Source organism: Ochotona princeps, chromosome 17, assembly GCF_030435755.1.
Source record: "Ochotona princeps isolate mOchPri1 chromosome 17, mOchPri1.hap1, whole genome shotgun sequence".
Classification (NCBI taxonomy): Eukaryota; Metazoa; Chordata; class Mammalia; order Lagomorpha; family Ochotonidae; genus Ochotona; species Ochotona princeps.
Window position 1 is genome coordinate 44,391,912 of NC_080848.1, and position 20,625 is coordinate 44,412,536.

The 20,625-nt window shown below is 58.2% G+C and overlaps 1 protein-coding gene across 1 annotated transcript; it reads right to left on the minus strand.

Moving 5' to 3' along the window:
- Positions 1-3,755: 3,755 nt before the first annotated feature.
- On the minus strand, positions 3,756-19,836 carry ALKBH5 (alkB homolog 5, RNA demethylase). The gene is made up of 4 exons (XM_004599381.2): positions 18,735-19,836; positions 12,109-12,189; positions 5,323-5,478; positions 3,756-4,652 (listed from the first exon to the last, which is right to left on the minus strand). The coding sequence occupies exons 1-4, from the start codon at positions 19,505-19,507 to the stop codon at positions 4,475-4,477; spliced, it is 1,188 nt and encodes a 395-aa protein (XP_004599438.2). The 5' UTR covers positions 19,508-19,836; the 3' UTR covers positions 3,756-4,474.
- Between the last annotated feature and the right edge of the window lie 789 nt (positions 19,837-20,625).

Below are 20,625 nucleotides of genomic sequence, written 5' to 3' on the forward strand. Positions count from 1 at the left end.
CGAAACCAGGAGCCAAGAGCTGCTTCTGGGTCTCCCACATGGGCGCAGGGTCCCAAGGCTTTGGACATCTTTTGCTGCTTTCCCAGGCCACAAGCAGGAAGCTGGATTGGAAGTAGAGCAGCAGGAATACAAACCAGCATCCACATGGGATCCTGGCATTGCAGTCAGAGGCTTAGCCAGATATGCCACAACACCAGTCCCTTGTGCCCATTTTAAAGAGTTGTTCATTTATTTCAAGGATCAAGTAACAGAGACACACACAGGGACAGTCGGAGACAGCTTTTGCTTCATTCCCCAAATGAGCTAGCCGTGGGGCAGCTCATCCATGAACTCACAGGCCAGGCACACTGACAGGAAGCTTGACTGGAAGCCGAGTAACCAGAACTCAAATCAGCACTCTGACACGGAACATGGGGCATCCCAAGATTAACCTGCTGTCCATCCTCTGCCCACTTCACAAAGAGACTGAAAGCAAAGAAGGCTGCTCCACTTCTGCTCCGGTGTCCTGCTGACTGGCTCGGGGAAGCAATGTGGATCGAGTTCCAGGTTACTGCCATTACCTGGTGCAATTCCAGCTATGAGAGCCACTTGCAGGAGTGAACTACTGCACAGAAAACAGCTCTCTGCTTATCAAATAAAGAAATCTTAAAAAGGAGTCCGTGAGAGGGCAGGAGTGGTGGAAGGGAGGCCAGGGATCCAAGGAGGGTGACAGATGAGCTCCGCGCACTAGGCAGGCAGCTGTCAGTGGCGCCAAGCCCAAGGCTCCCGGCGTGGGCTTTGCTGCCCCGGCGTGGACGGGAAGAGGAACTGCAGCATGGCAGCCCCGGCCCTGCCCCCTGCGCCCGCCGTCACAGGCCCCGCCCCTGTCGCCCCGCCCCGCCAACCTCCTACAGATCCAGGCAGCCCCTCCATGCCCATTCCGATGGCATTCGGCCTGTGCCTCCTGGGCCTGGGTCTTCCCAGGAAACCTACTCTCGCTAAAGCCAAGTTGGCAAATCTCAGAGAACTGTTAATCAAGCACTGCATCAACCCATCAGGATTAAAACACTATATACAGGAGGGTCTGGCATGGGGCTCAGCACGCTCATCCTCTGCCTGTAGTGCAGGGATCTCACATGGATGCCGGTTCTAATCCCGGCTGCTCCCCTTCCCATCTAGCTCCCTGCTTATGGCCTGGGAAAGCAGCAGCAAACAGTCCAAAGCCTTGGGATCCTGCACCCACGTGGGAGACCTGGAAGAGCTCTGAGCTCCTGGCTCCTGGCTTCAGATCAGCGCAGCACCAGCTGTTGCGGTCACTTGGGGAGTAAACCATTGGATGGAAGATGATCTTTGTCTCTCCTTCTCTCTGTGTATCTGACTTTCCAATAAAAATAGCTGTGGGAAGCGGGTGAAGTTAACTCACCATGTTCAAAACAGTGGCATTTGCACAGTGGAATCAACATGAAGTTGTGATACATGGTCACGCGCCACCACCCACGCTGCCAAGCCTGCCCGGACTCCACACTCGCCAACACGTCCGGCGTTCAGCGGGCAGGCATGGTGGAGACCAGCCGAGGTGGCGAGCTCTCCATCTTTGATGAGTATCAGACGTGACAGTGAGGTTACCAGGGGAGAAACAGCAGGGCAGCAGTAGGTGCAGTGTCTCCGCTCCACTCCCAAAGGATCAGGTCCCAACTACTGGCACCTGTCGACGTCACCGCCTGGGAACAGGGGTCTCAGTAGGCATGATGGATTTTTGAAGATGCATTTTTATTGGAAAGTCAGCTGGAGCTGAGCAGATCCGATGCCAGGAGCCAGGAGCCTCTTCCGGGTCTCTCATGTGGGTGCAGGGTCCCAAGGCTTTGGGACGTCCTCCACTGCTTTCCCAGGCCACAGGCAGGGAGCTGGATGGGAAGTGGAGCAGCCTATATGGGATCCTGGTGCACAAGGTGAGGACTTTAACCACTAGGCTACTGCACTGGATGCCCTGGTGGACCGTACATCCAAACCCATTGAGACAGACAGTAGAATACCTAGAACAGAGAGAGATCTTCCACCTGCAAGAAGACTTTCGGGATGCCTGCTAACAGCCAGCCAGGGTTGGGCCAGGCTGCAGCCCAGCGTGGGAATGCAGATTCCCCAGGTCACGTCTCAAGCACCACCCGACGCCAGCCCCAGCACTTCCTCCACAGCGACGCCTCTGCCTTTCAGACTCTGTCTTCATTGGCAGCGCTGAGGCTGGCACAGTCAAGATGCTCAGATGCTGCCCAGACGAGCGTGAGCGGGGCCCGCCTTCTCCACGGGCTGGGGTGCAGGAGCAGGCTCTCGACCTTTGTCACAGCCATAAAAGCAGTGTTGCCAAGGTCCCACAGCCCTTCACTGAACCCTGTCCTGTACCCCAGGAACAGGTGGCTCAGGCACAGGATCAGGTGCCCAACTCCACCGCAGCACCCAGTGTGGCCAACACTCGAGTGGTGTCCGTCTCCTCTCCAGGGCACAGGCTCCACTGCCTGCCCAGTCGAGGGATGACCCTGTAGGCCCACTGGGCCAGCGAGCCCATGGCAGCTGGTCCTTCTCTCCAGGCCCAAGTCTGCTTGGTCACACAGCACTTCAGCAACTTGTGTGGGTTCCCACAGCAGGAATGCAGCCAAGCGGGCTGCCTCTGAGTGCCAGGCCCCAGCGAGGCAGATTCCAGGCCCACACCGTTGGCTGGGTCCTATGCGCAGGTCACAGAGGCCAAGGGACTGAAGTCCTCACCCCTCTCCAGATGCCTCCTCCAGGCTGTCCAATCTGAGAGCAGGGCCCAGCTGCCGCGTCCTCTGTGGGGATCCCCATGAGGGCTGGGCCGATGCGGCATGGGAACGCAAGAATTTGTTTACTGAGCACAACAACTCGCACATCCACGTGAGTCCGCCTCACTCGCTGCCTTTGTCCGTGCCCAAGTTTCCATCTTCTCTGGCGCTCAGCCTTATAGCCACACCCAGGGAGAGACGCTTCTAGAAGTCAGCAGAGTGTGGTCTTTGGGCTCATGAACCCCACCCTCCGGGGAGTGGACACAGAGCAGTGGGCAAGTCCACCTTCAACCACCCCCGGGGTGCTGGTGGATGGCTGGTGGGCACTGACAAAACTGAGGAAAGCCCAGAGAGTACAGGAGCACTCGGCGCAAGCCTGCTTTGACAACAGCATCAGACAACTGTTTCAAAATATATTAGATTTGGTTTTTATTGTAGAGCACACATATCAGGGCAAAGTGCTGCACACACAACTACAAACCTTTTTTTTTTTTTGGGAAAAAAGCTGTAAAAAAAATAAAACTGCAACTGCTTTAGTGATGCAGTCCTGACTTGAGGAATCCACGCTGGCAAAGGAGTTCTGGCCCCTGAGAGGGGCTCTGACGGTGGCCGCCCCGGAACTCTGCCACCTCCGTGCCAAGCCCCCGGCTGCCAGGAGGGTCCCTGCTCCGGCTGGCAAAATGTCCCTCATGAATCCAGACGAGCAAAGCCTTGCTCCTTCTGAGATCTAAGTGGGAGCAACTAGCAAGGACTTGTTTTTTCCTTTGATTATTTCTCTAAGCCCGTTCCCCAGCTCCCACGCCCCTGAGGCGAAGAGGCACCGACCCCGTATGCAGGCCTGAGCGCTCGCCGGGGTGCATGCTGCAGGCAGGCAGGCAGAACAGGCCCCTTTCGAGAGGGATGACCGGGGGGTGGGGGCAAGGCCCAAGCTGGCCAGAGTAGGAGACAGAGAAGGCAAAAGGAGATCAAAGGAAAAAAAAAAAAAAAAAAAAACCACAACTCAAAACAAAACCCTACCACACACCACAACAATTTCCCATATCCCAAAAGCTAGACTTGGAAGGACATGCGTCCTTCTAGCTAGAAACGACTCCTAAAACTGACCCGATGTGGCAACCCTAACTGTACAACCGCACGCACGTGCCTGGAAGGAGCAGCCCGGGGACTGCGGGCCAGCAGCAGGCACTGAGCACACCCAACCTGCCAACCTGAAGAGCTCTGCCACGGCAGGAGGAGAGGGCGTTTATGTGAGCTTCCGGGGCCTGAGAGCAGCGAGGGGAGGGGACGGCGGGCACTCCGGGCACCTCCACCCAGTGCAGAGAGCAACGGAGCCAAGGAGTGGGCAAGGAGGATCAACTGTTTAGAAACTGCAGATTTACAATGAAAGCAAAACAAGGATTTTCTGAACCAAAACATTGTTTCTTTTAAATAAACCCAGTTTGACACAGCCCCTACACCTGTGCTGGCTCCCCCAGCGCAAGCCTCCGTCCCCTACGCACACCAACAGCCTTTCCACCAAGGAGGAAAATCAAGAACACGAGTGCCCAGCTCTTGGGCCTTTCTTGTCAGCCTTCACAGGCAACAAACCAAGGAAACAATATATAGGATCAAGGAAGAAAAAAACCAACAGAAAACAAAAAGCAAACCCTCAACACAAAGGGGCAGCTCGGTGAGGATGGGCCAGAGTTCCCCGGGGCCGGGCCTCAGTGCCTCCGCATCTTCACCTTGCGGGCAGGGCTGCCCGCCGCCTCCGAGCAGTCTTCCGCGGACTCGTAGGACTGGCGCCAGTAGTTCTCGGAGCTGAAGCTGCCCCTCCGCCGGTGCGTGGGCAGCAGCACCGAGCGGCGGTTCTCCTCTTTGTCCATCTCCAGGATCCGCGGCCTGCAGGGAGAAAGGGCTAGGACCGGGCAGCTGGCAGGAGGGCCTGGCCTTGGGACGATCCTCCAAGGCCAGCAGCCAGCCTAATCCGCCGGCACACTCCCCAGTGACCCCTTGGGGTCTGCCTGGCTCTCAGGATGCCCGCTGAGGCTGTGACAGAAGGCCCCTGCCCTATTTCATCAGCAAGACCCTGCACAAGCCCCCAACACTTCCCAACACTCCCCATGTCACTCCTACCAATTCCCCTCAGCCTGCCGGTTCCATGACGGCCAACACCACTCCACTCTTCCCTACCCAGAGGGCCAGCCCTGACTTCTTCCGGCCTCCACTGTCTGCCCACACGTCTTTTCCATCCACGGTGTTGTCTTGAACATGACTACCTGAGAACCTTCCACTACTTCTGAACATGCCCCTTGGTTCAACACTTGTCAAGTCCCGAGACACCCTCCTATCACCCAAGCCAACACCTGGGAGAGCTGTTGACCTGGGGGAATTCCTTGAGCAGCAACACATTCTCACCTGTCAGGCTTTCTGCCTTTTCTGCCTTTTTCCTCCCTTTTCAGGTGGGACAAAGGCACTCACCAGGAAAGAGACAAGGGGTCCCACCCATGCAGGGGAAGCAGCCTCAAGGACCGGCTCCTGCTCTCCTCCCCCTGCAGCCAGGTCCGCGTACCTGTGGGCTGCATCTGGGTCTGCCTTGCGGTGGGATCGCTTGGGCTTCAGAGAAGGGTCCCTGTGGTTTCCTGACAGGCGGTCCGAGATGTAGCTGGGTGGCAATGCGGAGCTGCTCAGGGACTTGGTTTCCAGCCGGGGAGCATCTAGTCTGGTCCTGAAAAGAAAACACCATAGGTCACCAATGGGCGTCCAGTGATGCTCGGGCCCCTCAGACCAAGCCTCCCTGCGGCAGGCCAGCAGGAGCCATCCAGCCTCCCCGTGGTACCACCAGAAGCCGGGCTACTGCCTCTCAGCAGTGTGGACTGAGCAGCAGGGACACGGACCCTCCTGCTGGAGACTCCCAGCTGGCTCTCAGCGCTGTGTCCCAGTCCCTACCCAACCCCTGCGGAAGGGCCGGTGCACACCAGTAGAGGGCTGGAGCAGACACGCTGATGGAAGAGGGGGTAGGCCAAGCCATCTCCACAGACGCCAGCCAGGCTCCATCCCGCCACAGCCACCTGGATGCTGCTCCTTCCAGGACGCTAACCAAGCAATATCAAAGGGCTTCTGCCCCCACACCAGTACAAGGCCCAAGGAACATACTCCTGAAAGGAAGACCTCATGATGGTCAGAAGATGGAAAGATGGAGGAGCCTGGGCAGGCAGTTCAGGCAGTTAGAGGTCACCCCTCACAACAATGCTGAGAAGCAGGAGGGAAACCCGGGCGGCCCTGGCTAAGCTGCTTAACATCCTTGGTAACAATGCAGCCGGCCCACACAGCTGCCCACCTCCCCACGGCTGGCTGGCTTGCTGTAAACAGACGGAAAACTGGGTCCACCAGGTGACAAGTCACACAGCCTCGAGGTTACCAGAGGAAAGTATAAGCCCAGCTGGAACTTCACCTACGAGGGCAGGAAGCACCCTGAATACCTGGGTAGGGGTCCCTCTGGCAAAGGTAGCTGGGAATCACTTACCTGACGATCTCAGGCCCACCTGGGGGGCAGAGTGGCTGCAAGGGCAGCTAGCCCTGACTCTGCTCTTACCTCACCAACTAGTCCACCTGGGCTGCACCCGAGGACCTGGTCTCGGCCCTGCCACTCTGGGGGCAGGCCATTTTCCCATCTGAACCAAGGAGACAGACCGGCTCTAAAGGTCTAGGACTCCTTCAAAGCTAGGCTACCTGGGTAGAGGTGGTACGGAGCGAGACCCAGATATGAGGATATGAATTCGAGTGACCTGAGCCACAAGGAGCAGGTGGCAGAGCCCAACCACCACATCAGCCATTCCATCTGCTGGGAAGGACTCGTGTGGTGGAGAGCCCTGTGCAAGGAGGTCCCTCCTCCTGCACTCCCAGAGCCAAGATCTCATACGGAGTGTGTGTGCGGCAGCCCTGCTCAGGGCAGGATGGCTCCTGGGTACTCCAGGAAGCCCTGCTGGGGTTCCCCCAAAGCTGTGCCCTTGGGGTAGGGGTGGGCAGGAAGAGAACAGCAGAGCCACCACAATGACAACCTGTGCCTCCACCCAAATGGCACACCTTTGGGGTACATTCTACCCCAGACAGCCCTGAGGAGGACCCCAGTGCTTCCTGGGTAGAAGAGGCAGCGGAAGTGGACCTTGCCGCAGACTGAGGACTGCTGAGACACAGGTGGGCCCAGCTGACCCCCTGGAAGACATGGCCTCTGGTTGCCCGACAGCAGCAAAGGGTACCGCTCTCCCACACGGCGACCTCAGGCAGGGTCCTGGTCTGACCTACAGTGGGAGCCATGCGAGCTCCGGTGCCCAGAGGACCTGGAACATCCTCTGGCACTGCTACAAGCCCACCTCATTGCAGCTGGAGAAGCTCCGCCTTCACCTCACAGAGCTGGACCAGATCCCACCAGAAGCTTTGACTTGAGAGCAAACCCCTTTTCACTGGCAAGCTCCTAGGAGCTCAGCAGAAACCAGTGTGGAGTTCTAACAGCAAGTTTTGGAGCTGGGCCGCCTCAGCCAGCAATGGAATCAAGATCCATCTTACAGACTAGAGCCTGTGTCTAGGGCACACCAGAAACATAAAACGAGGCTCAGCCAGCAGACCCCCACACTCCAGGAGTCCCCCAGGGTGTCAGGACAGAGCAGTCCCTGGGTCGAGGCCTCAGGAGGATGCTGCAGGAGCAGCACATGGACTTGGAAGGCACAGGATTGGTTCGTCTCTGGCATCCTTGGGCAAGCTCCCGAGAAGATGTATCTGGGGCAGGGGTGCTCCACTGCAGCAACACCCCCACTTTTGGAAGATGGAAACTAGCTGCATTCAGGCCACGGGAACCAGAGAGTGGTCAGTCCCCAGCCTACAGCCAACCACTACCCAACTCCTGGCTCCACCCTCCCCGAGCACGTGGGCCCCTAAGCCACAGTGCCCCTGTCATCACACTTCTAGGAAGAGCAGGCCAGTCCCCAGGCCCTCCGGAGTCCCTCTCCCCAGAGCAGCAGCTTGCTGTGGTCAGCAGGGCCTCGAAGCACAGGAAGGGGATCTCCTGAGAAGGGACACAGTCCCAAGCACACGGTCCTGGACTCAGGCTGACTCCCTGGAACCCCAGCCTGTAACAAATCCAGGCCACTGGGGTTTCTCCAAACATACTACGTGCGTGCACCTTCACGCCCAGGAGCCAGGGCTCTACGGGCCAGCACCCCACGTACACAGGGTCTCCCAGCTCAGGCCCAGTGAGGTGTTGATGCCATCCTTCAGGACACAACAGGGTCAGATACCAAGTCTGCCCCCACCTCCCCTGGGCTATGTAATGCCATACTGAGTTCCCTGCGCTCCACTGAGCTCAGCCCCCTGGTGGCCTGGCACCAGCACCAGGAAGAAGGGCCCAGGAGAAGACCTGCCCCCCAGCAGTCACCATCGCAAGCACACAGGGGAGCACGCAGGCCTGAAGACACACAAGCACAAGCCCAGCACCTGTCTCGCTGGTCTCACGGTCCCAACTGGGCAAGGCGTGCATGTGGGCTGGGGGAGGGAGGACAATGGTTCGATTGGCTATTCCTCCCTCTTCAAGCGCCAGGATCCATAACAGTGCCAATTCGTGTCCAGCTTTGGGACTCTACACCTGCATGGGAGATCCAGAAGTTCCTGGCTTCAGATGAGCTCAGTTCTGGCTGTTGTGGCCACTTGGGGAGTGAACCAGCAGATGGAAGATCTTTCTGTCTCTCCTCTTTGTAAATATTTCCAGTAAAAATAAGCAAATCTTAAAAAAAAAAGTCGAGAATGGCACTGCTCCCTATGAGGACATCAGGGCCAGGCTCCATGCCCAGAGCACAGCCTCAGAAGGCACTCCGCAGCCAGGTACCCCAGTGCCTCTCCTGCTGTGGTCGGGCACGGCTGCGGCCACAAGGCTCCCTTCTGTGACTTGTCATATTCTGTTGTGTCCCTCACCATCTGAACTCTGAACATACTCACACTGCATGGGGTCCCATCCTGGGCTCCACAGGGACCTCTCCACCTGTACAGAATGGGGATGTGGAAACTCAGCAAGGCAAGTGTCTAGGCTGGGAGGTAGGGTGGGTGCATTGGGGATGCCTCTTGTGTCTTGGAAGAGGGCTTGGTCAGCCAACCTTCAGTGTGTGTGCCCAGGGAGCAGGTGGGTCCCCTGAGGAGCTGTAGACCTGCTGACTGAGGGCACACCCAGAGGCCATGCAGCCTCCAGAGCCGAGGATACAAGTCCACAGGCCATCCTGCGAGTGAAGGACAGGCCCTGGGGCACCTGCATCTCACACCAGGACTGCCTGGTTCCAGGACCACTCCACCTTCAAGCCAGTTTCCTGCTTAGCCCCGACTGCTGCACGCACTTACATGCAAGATTTTTCTCTGAATCCCATCTCTGCTTTCTCTCCCTTCCCCACGACTACCTTTCAATACATACATGAAGCTTAAATAAAATGAAGAGTAGCAGATACAAGATCACAGCAGATGCCTGGGCTGCGCCACGCCATGCCACACGGGACTGCTAGAGAGTGGCGGGAGGGTGCTGCACCCAGTCAGGTCAGAGAGAAACGCAGAGATAAAGTGCCATTTTTGTCACGTACCAAGGATACATGCTGTTTTGTGACTTAGCACTGTTGAGGCTGGTGACCAGAGCAGCCTCCATGACAACCGCTACTCCCGCCAGCCAGTGCAGACGCCGAGCCGAGGGCCACCTGCCCAGCAGCCAGGGCAGCTGTGCCATCTCCACTTGCACCTCTGGCAGGTTTCTCTGGGATAAGAGGCTGTGAGGCTCGAAGGGAATTCCCGAGAATTGGCCACTCTAGCTTTAGATGGGCTCCCGGCCTGCGCGGGCCTGGCTAGTGAGACAGAGCAACCAGGGAGAGGAGATCTGAAGGCAGCTCCACTCCGGATGCTCACTCGGTCTTGGCTGGTGCCAAAAAGTACCGGGAAACACAGTACAAAGGGACAAAAAAAACGTTCCTCTGTCTGGTTGGGGATGTTCTTAGGCTGGAAGACAGTGCCGCCAACTGCCAAGGTGACCCAGGTGTCAGGAGGTCCCACAGGCCCAGGGCAGCCCCGCCTCAGGATTGTCGCAAGACTCACGGGCAAACTGGGATTTGACCAAGCGGTACAGACATGCCAAAGACGTCTCATACACCACCTTCCTGTGGGGTGGTGGCCTGTGGGGTCAGGACGCGCAAGTCACTGACTCGAGTTAAAAAGATGGCAAAGGGCTGGTCTGGTGGCACAGCAAGTCAAGCTGCGACCCACATCAGAATACGGCTCGAATCCTCGGTGTTCTGTTTTTGATCCTGCTCCCCGCAGCCAAGACGGCCCGAGCCCGAGTCTGCCTCCACGTGGGAAATCTGAAGGCTTTCCAGCCTCCTGGCCTCTGCCTAGCCCAGCTGCAGTCACTGCAGCCATTCGGGAGAGTGTGCAAGCCCCCTCTCTTTCTTCCACTTGATCGCTCTGGCCTCTGGCTTTCAAGTAAAATAAAGTCAATCTTAGAAAAACAAACAAACAAAAAACACACAAAAGCCAGAAAAACTGAAAAGAGCTCAAAGTGGCCACAGCTAGAAAAATTTGTAAAATAAATGCCCATGATCCATAAATTGCTATATAAGGGGAGAATAAACGCACCCCATGAGGAACTCCAAGTCATTTATGCGGATACTCCTCCCTCGGGAAGGTAGAGCCAGATTTGCTTTTTAAAATGTAGGGCTGGGTGGACAGACTTTCTTCCCAGAAGCCCACTGTGGCCAGGGGAAAACCCAACTTCATGTTGCAAAGCCAGACGACCACTTCATTACCCTGGTCACCAACCTCAACAGTGCTAAGTCACAGGACAGCATGTATCCTTGGTACGTGACAAAAATGGCACTTTATCTCTGGGTTTCTCTCCCAAAACCCATATTCCAGCTACATGTGAGAAAAAATCGTTAGCCAGGATTCCAACCAATGTCAAGAGCACGAAGGACTGGTGCAGGTGTCTGGCCTGGTGGTTACTACACAGTAAGGATGCCTGCCCCACACCCCATGGCCTGTGTCGGATCCCCCAGCCTCCTTCTTGCTAAGGCCAAGATCCTGGGAGGCAGTGGCGTGGCTCGAGTTACCGAGCTGCCACCAACTCACACGCAGTCAAGAGAACTGAGCTCCCAGGCCCTGGTACAAGCCCCCTGCTGCAGGCAACTGAGGAAGTGAGCCAGTGGGCAGAAGCTCTTGACTTGTCTGTTACTCTTTATCATTCAATTTAAGAATAAGGCAAGCCAGTCAAACCATCACAAACAGGAACAATCTAGGTAACTTCTACGGGCAACGTGGGGCCCACACAGGAAGGCAGGTAAGACTGGGAGCCAGCACAGTGGCTCAACAGGCTAATCCTCCACCTATGGTTGTGGCATCCCGTGGGGCGCCAGTTCATGTCCCGGCTGCTCTTCAGATCTGGCTCTCTGCTCGTGTGCTGGGACAGCAGCGGGGGATGGCCCAGGTCTTCGGGCCCTGCACACACCTGGGAGACGCTCCTGGCTCTTGGCCTCAGACCAGCCCAGCTCTGGCCGTATCAACCACTTGGACGGTGAACTAGCAGCTGGAAGCTCTGCTGCCTTTTCCTCTCTACCTCAATTCTGATTTTTCAAGTAAAATAAGTAAATCCTTAGGAAAAGAAAAAAAAAATCAGGGAAAAACTACGGAAATCTAATGAAATAGATCTGAATTAACAGGATGAATGACCACACACTGACAACTGCTCAAGTCAGGCATCATTTGGCCCTTCCGTTGACCCCGGAAGCAGCCTGTGCTCTGTCCGAGTCCCTTCAGAACAAGATCTGCTGGACGCCATGTCTGGCTGGCTGTGCCGGCTCGCCAAGGACCTCTCCAATTCCTCCTCAGGCAGAACAGGCACGACCACAAGCCTGCGGAGACCTGGCTTGTCGCCACCCACCCTGTCTCCCCTCTCACTCCTGCTCTTCCCAGAAGGGAACAACCAGGCGTTTGCAAAGCAGGCTGCTAAGGCACAGTCCAAAAATAATCACCAACAGCACAAGTGACAAGAACCAAAGAGGTGAGGAAAGTCAGGGGGTAAAGTGGAGTTTGGAAATGCTCCCCAGATTTTATCTCAAGAATGTCCGTAAATATCAAGATGTGTTTTTGCTCAGTCCTTAACTCCCCAAACAGCTAAAGAATTGAATTCTCCAATAAAAAGACAAGAAAGCTTATCCTTCAGAGAAGGCAAACAGGAAGCCTTGGGGCTTGTGGCGTCCCAGGTCCCACCTACCCCTGGGGCAGCGGGCACCCCGGATCCCACCCTGCTGCGTCGGCCCGCCCCAGGGCAGTGGGCACCACTTACTTCCTGAGGATGATGACGGCGCGGCGTTCCTTGATGTCCTGAGGCCGTATGCAGTGCGTGATCTCGTCAGCAGCATACCCACTGCAAAGAACACACAACACGTGACCATGCGACCCTGCAGGGTTCCTGGGAGCTCAGGCATCTCCGAGGGGAAACACCACGTGAAGCCCCAGGAAACTATTCCAAGAACCCGTCAAGAAGCAGGTTGTGGCACAGGGTGTGAAAACGCTGCCCGTGACTCTGGTATCCCATGTGACAGTGCCAGGTCAAATCCCAGCTGCTTCACTCCCTATCCACCTCCCTACTAACGTGCCCTGCCACTCGCGGAGCCCAGATGGAGTTTCAGGCGCCTGGATGCAGCCTGGTCCAGCCCTAGCCACTATGGCCATGTGGGGCAAGAGCTAGCCGGCAGAGGGCCCTGTCACTCTGCCTTTCCAATAAGCAAACAAGCCAGCCGACACCATGAGCCTCTCCAAGGAGAGGCCCGTGAGAGGTGCAGCCGCGCCCTAGGCCACCCACATCCCATGTCGGAGGGCCTGGCTGGAGTCCCAGCTCCTCCACTTCCAAGCCGGCTTCCTGAAACGTGTACATCCCAGCAGGCTCGGGGCCCCAGGCCCCTGCCATGCCCTCGGGAGCCCTCAGGTGAGCTCTCGGTACCTGGCTGAGGCCTACACCTTGGCTGCTGCGGGAACTTGAGAAATGAACCAATGCATGAAAGACCCCTTTCCTTCTGAATGAAGTGAAAATAACAAAGACTCCAAGAAGGTCTAACTTTAGTGACGTCGGGGACTACAGTGACTGAAGCCAGCACGGGCGAGAACCGCGTCTCTTCCTCCCTCAGTTCCTCCTCTCAGCCCTCAGCACACATGGGAAGCAGGGCAGCTACTGGCAGCACTGAGTTGCCGCAGAGAACTCGGACTACCCTGTGCCAAAAGGAAATTAGTCCTCCGAATTCCTCCATTTTGGGGATCCAAAATTTCAAAACAGCTGTGTTTGGGATATTTCAAGAATTTCCATCACACTCAGTATCTACTTTTTTCCCACAAGTGACAAGATTACAAATGTTCCGGGTACATGACTGTCCCCTTCTCAGCTAGGGGCTTTCCGATTAGAAACGCTGGCTGCACACTGCACTTCCCAAACCTCCCGTGGGAGCAGGGCGACGAGCCCCTCCGGAGGCAGGCCTGGGGAAAGGGTTGCCTCCCTGCCTTCCACCTGCTGGGAACGCCAGACTGCCCCGGGGCCACAAACCTCTGCACTCTGGGAGGAGGCCTTGAACCAGCCATCCGGCCACAGGGCTAAGAGTGGGACTTAAGAGCCAAGAACACCCAAGAACCAAGGCAGCGGGCTCGATCCTGAGGGAAACACCTCTCACCTGAAACTTGGATTTGGGGTTACACTGCTTTCATGGGTTTCTACCCAGGATGTTCCTAGCCCAGAGTTCTTCAAGCGTGTCCTTTGAACATTTATCCCACAGGAGACTCGAGACAACTGCCCACAGTTCAACCCATTGGGAAAACACAAAATATTGATGCTTTTTGAAAGTGCAAAACCTGAGACTACCACAAAAGGGGAACCTGCTGACCTTATTCAAGCAAAGGGCCTTCTCAGATAACACCTATTCATATCCACTAGGCGACAAGTGTCGCACAGGAGGGATCTGGGACTCTGGGCTGGGACGCGTTTGCTCACACACAGCTGCAGCCTCCGAGGGCTCACCTGTGCTATATGGGCAGTAGTGGACTCTAGGTCATTTGTTGTCTCACACTTTGTAACTTAAGTATTCCCCACTGTCACCCAAAGTTCACAAAATGTAAAGGGCAGAGCCTAGAAGAGGCATCAGTGGGAGGCATCCCTCCAGGGTCACTACAAAAATCAAAATAAGACCAGCACTAGGGCTCAATGGCTAAATCTTCACCTTGCACACGCTGGGATCCTATGAGAGTGACAGTTCTAATCCCGGCAGCTCCACTTCCCATCCAGCTCCCTGCCTGTGGCCTGGGAAAGCAGTCGAGGACGGCCCAAAGCCTTGGGACCCTGCACCCATGGGGGAGACCGGGAAGAAGCTCCTGACTCCTGATCAGCTCACCTCTGGCCCTTGTGGCCACTTCAGGGGTGGACCATCCAATGGAAGATCTGTCTGTGCGTAAATCTGCCTTTCCAACAACAATAAATGTTAAAAAATAAGTGATAATAATTAAGATAATGCAGTGTGTTTGGCACCTCACTACCACTTACTAAGCTCTTGATACAGACCAGGCCTGGACCCTGGGCCTAGGCTAGGTAGAGTCTAGCACCTGCTAAGGAAACAAGATCCGGCCTGGCCCCCCTGGAATTGGCCAGCAGATTTCCAGAGCCTGATGTACTAAATCTCATCTCAAGTTCGTATCACTTCACATTTGGCGGAGTGGGAGTCCAGGATCAAACCCAGTCTTAAGGATCCTGATTCCCCTCCCTAAAGGCTGATCAGATCTCCTAGGCACAAACCTGCACAGCTGATCCAGGCTCCAGGCACCCTGTTTCCTGCTGTTAACAAACGTTATCAGCGCGTGGGCCTGTGCCACAGGCACAACCAAAGGCCCTGAATTCCCACCTCCAACAAGGAGCCACTGTTTTTTTTTTCAATGCAATTCTGGAGCAAATCCAGATGACTGCCTCCATACTCCTGCCCCACCCTCCAAAGGGCTCTAGAATAAATAACAAGCCTGCCAGGTTCCTGCCAGGAGGAACTACACTGGAGGGAGGACTGCACAGGCCTACAGACGACCTTGGCACTGACCCCACCTGCATGGCTCAGTAGCACTGATCTGCTCGAACTCTCTGGCCACAGTGACACAGCACACTCTTCCTCAGAGTGTCACACTCCTGCCAGAGGGTGGCTCTCCAGGCCCAGCTGTGGCAGCTGACGGCCGGCAGAAGGCTAAGGAACCCACTCACTGCAAGAGAAACAGCTGCCAGCTGGAAGCTGACTTCACCCCGGGGTTCAGACCTACCCTTGGCTGGGAGGAAAGCTCCAGTGCTCTTCTGCTGTCACAGGGTAAGTAGAGGAGGAAACAGCGCATGCTGGCCAGCTGGCCTGCTCTGCTTGGCCCGAGTGCCCCCACCAAGCCCCAGCAACAACGCCCAGCATCCTGCAGGCATCAAGTGTGCTACCCACTGGTCGATACCTCAGAGCAACTTAAGAAGAAAAAAAAAAAAACATTACTTATTTGATAGAGACAGACAGAGACAGGGAGAGATCTTTCACCTACAGCAAACGTCTACAGTGATTGGCCCTAACGCTGCACTCAGCTCTCCCACGTGGGGGCGCTGCTTCCCCCAGCACAGGAGCAGGGAGCACTGGATGGCAGAGTTCACAGGCCCTCAGACAGGATGCCGGCCTCAAAGGCACCAAGCTCCCCAGTGCCCCACACTGCAACACTGGTCCCTCAGCCACTCTTGGGGGAGCAGGCTCCAGCCCCAAGCCGAGTTTCCCCAACACAGCTCAGTCACTACATTCGGGCTTGTTAGAAACTTTCTTCCCTATATGATAAATCTCTTTACAGACCCCCACTCACCTCCACACACTGGGTGCTGGACCATCTATGCAAACACCTCGAGCTCCTCTAACCTGCTCACCCCTCCCAGGCCTCCGGGGGTGGGGGGAGCAAGCAGATGCCTAGGGCTTAGCAGGGGGTGCGTCTCCCACGTGACACAGTATTAACAGGATAAGGCGCCCTTGGCCCTTGCGAACCCAGAAGCCACCTGCTCCGATTCCATAGGTACCAAGGTAGACAGGCAGGAGCTAGCCAGGGAGGGCAGCTCAGCTCCCGACACTTCCAGGTAAACTTCAAGCACATGTGGCGACGCTTCTCAACCTTGCAACTTCTTCAGACAGGCATCCCTGGCCTGTCTCGCAGGTGAGGGATATTGAGGCCCAGAAAAGAAAGTAGGAGCACTGAGCTGTGACCAAGCCTGCCAGGAAACTCTTGTGGCATGGGGTGTAGGTAACTTGGGTTAAAAGGCCACCTGTGGGCCTGGCGGCATGGCCTAGCGGCTAAAGTCCTCGCCTTGAACGCCCTGGGATCCCATATGGGCACCGGTTCTAATCCCGGCAGCTCCACTTCCCATCCAGCTCCCTGCTTGTGGCCTGGGAAAGCAGTCGAGGAAGGCCCAATGCATTGGGACCCTGCACCCGTGTGGGAGACCCAGAAGAGGTTCCTGGTTCCTGGCTTCGGATCGGCGCGCACCAGCCGTTGCGGCTCACTTGGGGAGTGAATCATCGGACGGAAGATCTTCCTCTCTGTCTCTCCTCTCCGTATATCTGACTTTGTAGTAAAAAAAATACATAAATCTTAAAAAAAAAAAAAAGGCCACCTGTGCCTCCTAACCACAAGGTCTAAGCTGTCCTGGGGGACACACCTCAGCCCCCAGACTGCATATCACTGCCCATCCTAAAGTGGCCAGCCACCCTGCAATGCTTTACGCCCGTCTCCTCGGCTGGCTCTGGGCACCGGGAGTAAGCTAATTGCCTGCCGCAGGCTTACTTCACTTCACGGCCCCTAGCCGTCCCAGCAGGCCGGGCAGTGCCAAGGGTAGCAAATGCCCAACCCAGGGCTCCTCCTGACACGGCAGCTCCTCCCTGGCCCCTGGACATGAACGATGCAGCCCAGGACCTATCTGCCCTACTTTCCCAACTATTTTAAGACAGGAAGCTAAATTTTGCTTTCAACCAGCTGAACAAGATCAGCCCACCCAAACCTAAAGAGTTGCTGCTCCAGGGCTCGACCATCAGGCAGTTCTACCCTGGGGGGTGGCCAGGACCCAGGTCTCCAGGCATGTGGCCACCATACCACAGACCACGGCACAGCAGTGATTAAAGCTGCCTGCAAGTAAGCAATTAGTCTTGAGGTAATTATTCTAATTAGCCCAACTGGAGTCTGCTTTCATCTAACCCAATCCACCCCACAGGAAACAGAAGGACCTGGGGTGGATTGACAGAAAGGAGAGGAGGGTGTAATATCCCTGAAGGACGGCAGTAAGAGGGCACACACCCAGGCCCCAAATGGGAAGATTACAAAAGGACTAGCTGCACCGCTGGGTAGAGAAGGAGCCCAGAGTGCTTCTAGAAGGATCCGTGAGGCCTTGCTCCCACAGATGGGCAGACCCTGCCTAAGTCAACCCTTGCCACCCAAAAGCCTGAGACATGTACACTGCAGCCACCTCGGGGCCAGAATCTACAGCAGGAAGTGAGGAGGGCAGCGCAGGTGACGGGCAGGACTTGACCCGAGGCACACCTAACAAGCAGGTGTCAACCCACCTGCCCAGGGAGCAGGCAGGTGCTGTGAGAGTTAGCCAGGGGTTTCTAGAATCCCAGATCAGCAACTCCCAAGCGGAATGATGCGGCTGGACCCTGACACACAGCAATGTCTGCACACACTTGGGCTCCTAGGGGCCAGAGACCAGGAATGTTAGCATGCCGGGACAGTGTCCCCCCCACAAGGAAGCCGAGCCCCCAAAGCCCACAGCAGCACCGCTGACTAGGACTGATGGGGCGCCTCCCCCAGCAGCTCGGGATGGACACCCCAGGAGTGCTAAGTGGGTGTGGAGGGAGGCAAGCCCTGTGTAAGACACTAAATTACCCCTGCCCACTCTAACAGGCTTTGGAAGCTGGCATGAGCCACCCTCCACAGATGGGACGCCTAGCAGCAAGAACGCCCCCAGGATCCCAAAGCAGACAGGAGCCAGAGTCCCCACCTGGGGTGGCCCGGTCAGGACCGGCAGGGAAACTTGGCGCCTTCCTGCCTGCTGATCCCCATCAGACATGCCACCCATCAGGACCTGAGACTGTGGGGCAGGAGGGTTACTCAAGGCTCCAGGCTCTGAAGACACACCACTGGGCAAAGGACTCCTCCACGGGCAGCATGCTGGCCCCGAGGGCCCTTCGACAGTCAGGGCCGGCCCTGGCACCGTCTGTCCCGGGAATGTCATGCTAAGTGGCTCTGCCAGCAGCGCTGTGGCAGTCCATGCCCAGGTGAGGACTCCTGGCAGTGGTCAACCAGGGCGACCCCCGCCTCCCAGGAGGTGTGGGAGCTGGCCGAGGCTAACTGAGAGGGCTAGGGGCAGGCGGTGTCCTTTTTTCTGCCACAGCACAGGGGTTCTGGCTGTCCTGCCTGGGTGGCCCCAGGACAGCAAACGAGCTACCGCTCCCGCCATCTGTGCTAGGAGGCCCGCCTTACGGCACGCTCTCCCATCCTGCCAACAGGTAGCACCTCAGCAGAGCCACGATAAGGAGGCCTGCGGGGGGTGTTGGGCTCCCCCAATCCACCACACCACTTGCTCCCTTAGAATGGAAGAGGGGGAGGCCCTGGGGGACCAGAAACAGATCTTGGTTCTTCTTTAAAGCACAGATCTCGAAGTGGAAGCTTAGTACGGAAAAAAAAAAAACACACTGCAAAGGGGACACACACTAGCGACAGCTTTCTAGCAAGCCACCTGCAGCGTGCGCCCCCAGCTCCTGGCTGCCCGCAGGAAGCAGGAGAGCATGACATGCAGGCGCCCCCGATCAGGCACACACCCCGTCCTGCTCCTGCAGGCGGTGGTCCCGGTTGCCCCTGGCCGCGCACACCCCGTCCTCCTCCGGTTACCTGAGCACCGTGACGCTCCCCCTGCGCACGGGCAGGGACAGCACGGGCTCCGACACCCGGATGGGCTTGAACTGAAACTTGCAGCCGAAGCAGAGCGCCGAGTCGCTGAAGAAGGACACGGACACGATGGGGCGCTCGAAGATGTGGATGGGGTCCACGTGCGAGACGATGCAGCCGCCCGGCTGGTAGTCGTTGATGACAGCGCTGTTGACGAAGCCCTCGGGGATGACGCGGTGCTCCACGAGTTTCTGGATGACCAGCTGGTGCACCCACTCGGGGATCTCGTCCACGTCGCCCGGCGGGTAGAGGCGCTCCTGGCCCGGCCCGCGCTTCTGCAGCTGCGCGCCGTACGTGTAGCCCTCGCCGAAGAAGTACTTGTTGCGCAGCGGGGCCCGGTCCACCGTGTGCTCGTTGTAGAGCCCCTTCTCGGCGCGGGACACCACCTCGTCGATGCGGGCCTCGATCTTGGCGCACTCGTCCTGGCTGAAGAGGCGCATCTGCCGGATGCCGCTCTTGACCCGGCGCGCCTCCTCCTCCTTGTGCAGCTGCTGCTCCTCGTAGTCGCTGCGCTCGGCGTCCGAGTCCTCGGCGTACTTGCGCTTGTTGGCCCCGGCGGCCGCGGCGGCGGCGGCGGCGGCGGCCACGGCAGCGGCGGCGGCGGCGGCGGCGGCGGCGGCGGCCGCGGCGTCCCGGCCGCCCGCCTTGGCGCCGTCCCGGGAAGTCATGGACTTGAGCTTCTCGCGCAGGTCCGTGTAGCCGCCGGCGGCCGCCATGGCCACCCGCCTCCTGCTGCTGCTGCTGCTGCTGCTGCTCCCGCTCCTGCTCCCGCTCGCCCCGCCGCGACGCGACCCCTTAGGCTCCCCCGGGCAGGCCGGGGCGGCCGGGCATGGCGCTCGTGCAGGCGGCGGCGGGGAGGGCGCGCTCGCTCAGCGCCGGGCCTCCATGCGTGACCGGAAGGCGGGGAGGGCGCGGGCCACGGGGCATGCCGCGAACGCCCGCCTCGACGCCGCCGACCGACCCTCGGACGCCCCGCCCGGGCCGCACTTTAAAGCGCTCCTCAGCACGACGACGTCACGGGGGCCGCTTGCCCCGACGTCCGCCGGCACCGCTCCGGAGCGGGCTTGTCGGCGCGCAGGCGCACAGCGGCCGGCCCCCCGCGGCGCCGCGCGCTGCGCATGCGCCCGCGAGCGGGCCGGGTCCCGCGCAGGCGCAGACCGAGGGAGCCACGCCGCAGACGGCCCCCCCGCCGGGGTCACGGCACCGGGGAACCGCCGCGACCGCCCCCTTCTGGCCTTTCCGCTTCTCTCATTGGGCCGCCCTCCGCGCGCAGGGCGGGGCTACACTGACGTGCGCAGGAGCCGGTTGGGAGCCGCGCCTGTCCATCAAGCAGATCTCCTTGGCTACTGCGTCCATCACTACTAGGCCAGCGGCGGGGAGGGAGGCGAGGACCCCTAAAAGAGTGGATGGGTGGCTAAGCAAGTGCCTGACCCCCCGTGCCTCTGGAAAGTCCTCCGGATACCGAAGGAAACTTCTGAAACCAACGGAAACTTCTCCGAACGTGCGGCCGGGAGCGCGCAGGCCCCGGGCCCGAACGCACAGAGCACAGGCCAAAGCAGCTAGACACGCGTCGTCGTCCAGGCCTCTGCCGCCGCCGGGAGCGGACGTTCCGCGAGTCACGTCCCGGAGGCGGCGGCGGTGGGGGCGCGGGCGCGTGCGCGACGGAGGGAGGCGCCGGGGGCGGGGACGGTGGGCGTCGGCCCGGGTGGGTGAGGGGGATCCCGGCGGGGAGGAAGAACTGGGGAGACCCGGTCGGGGAGGGCGAACTGGGAAGACCCCGTCGGTGGGGATCCCGGGGAGTCATGTCGGTGAGGGCGAACTGGGGAGACCCCGT

Coding starts and splice junctions, on each gene's coding strand:
- ALKBH5 (XM_004599381.2), bottom strand. CDS start 19,507: ATGGCGGCCGCCGGCGGCTACACGGACCTGCGCGAGAAGCTCAAGTCC. Junction 12,190..18,734: donor GGGAGCGTCACGGTGCTCAG/GTAACCGGAGGA, acceptor TGTTCTTTGCAG/TGGGTATGCTGCTGACGAGA. Junction 4,653..5,322: donor GACCCAGATGCAGCCCACAG/GTACGCGGACCT, acceptor TTCTCCCTGCAG/GCCGCGGATCCTGGAGATGG.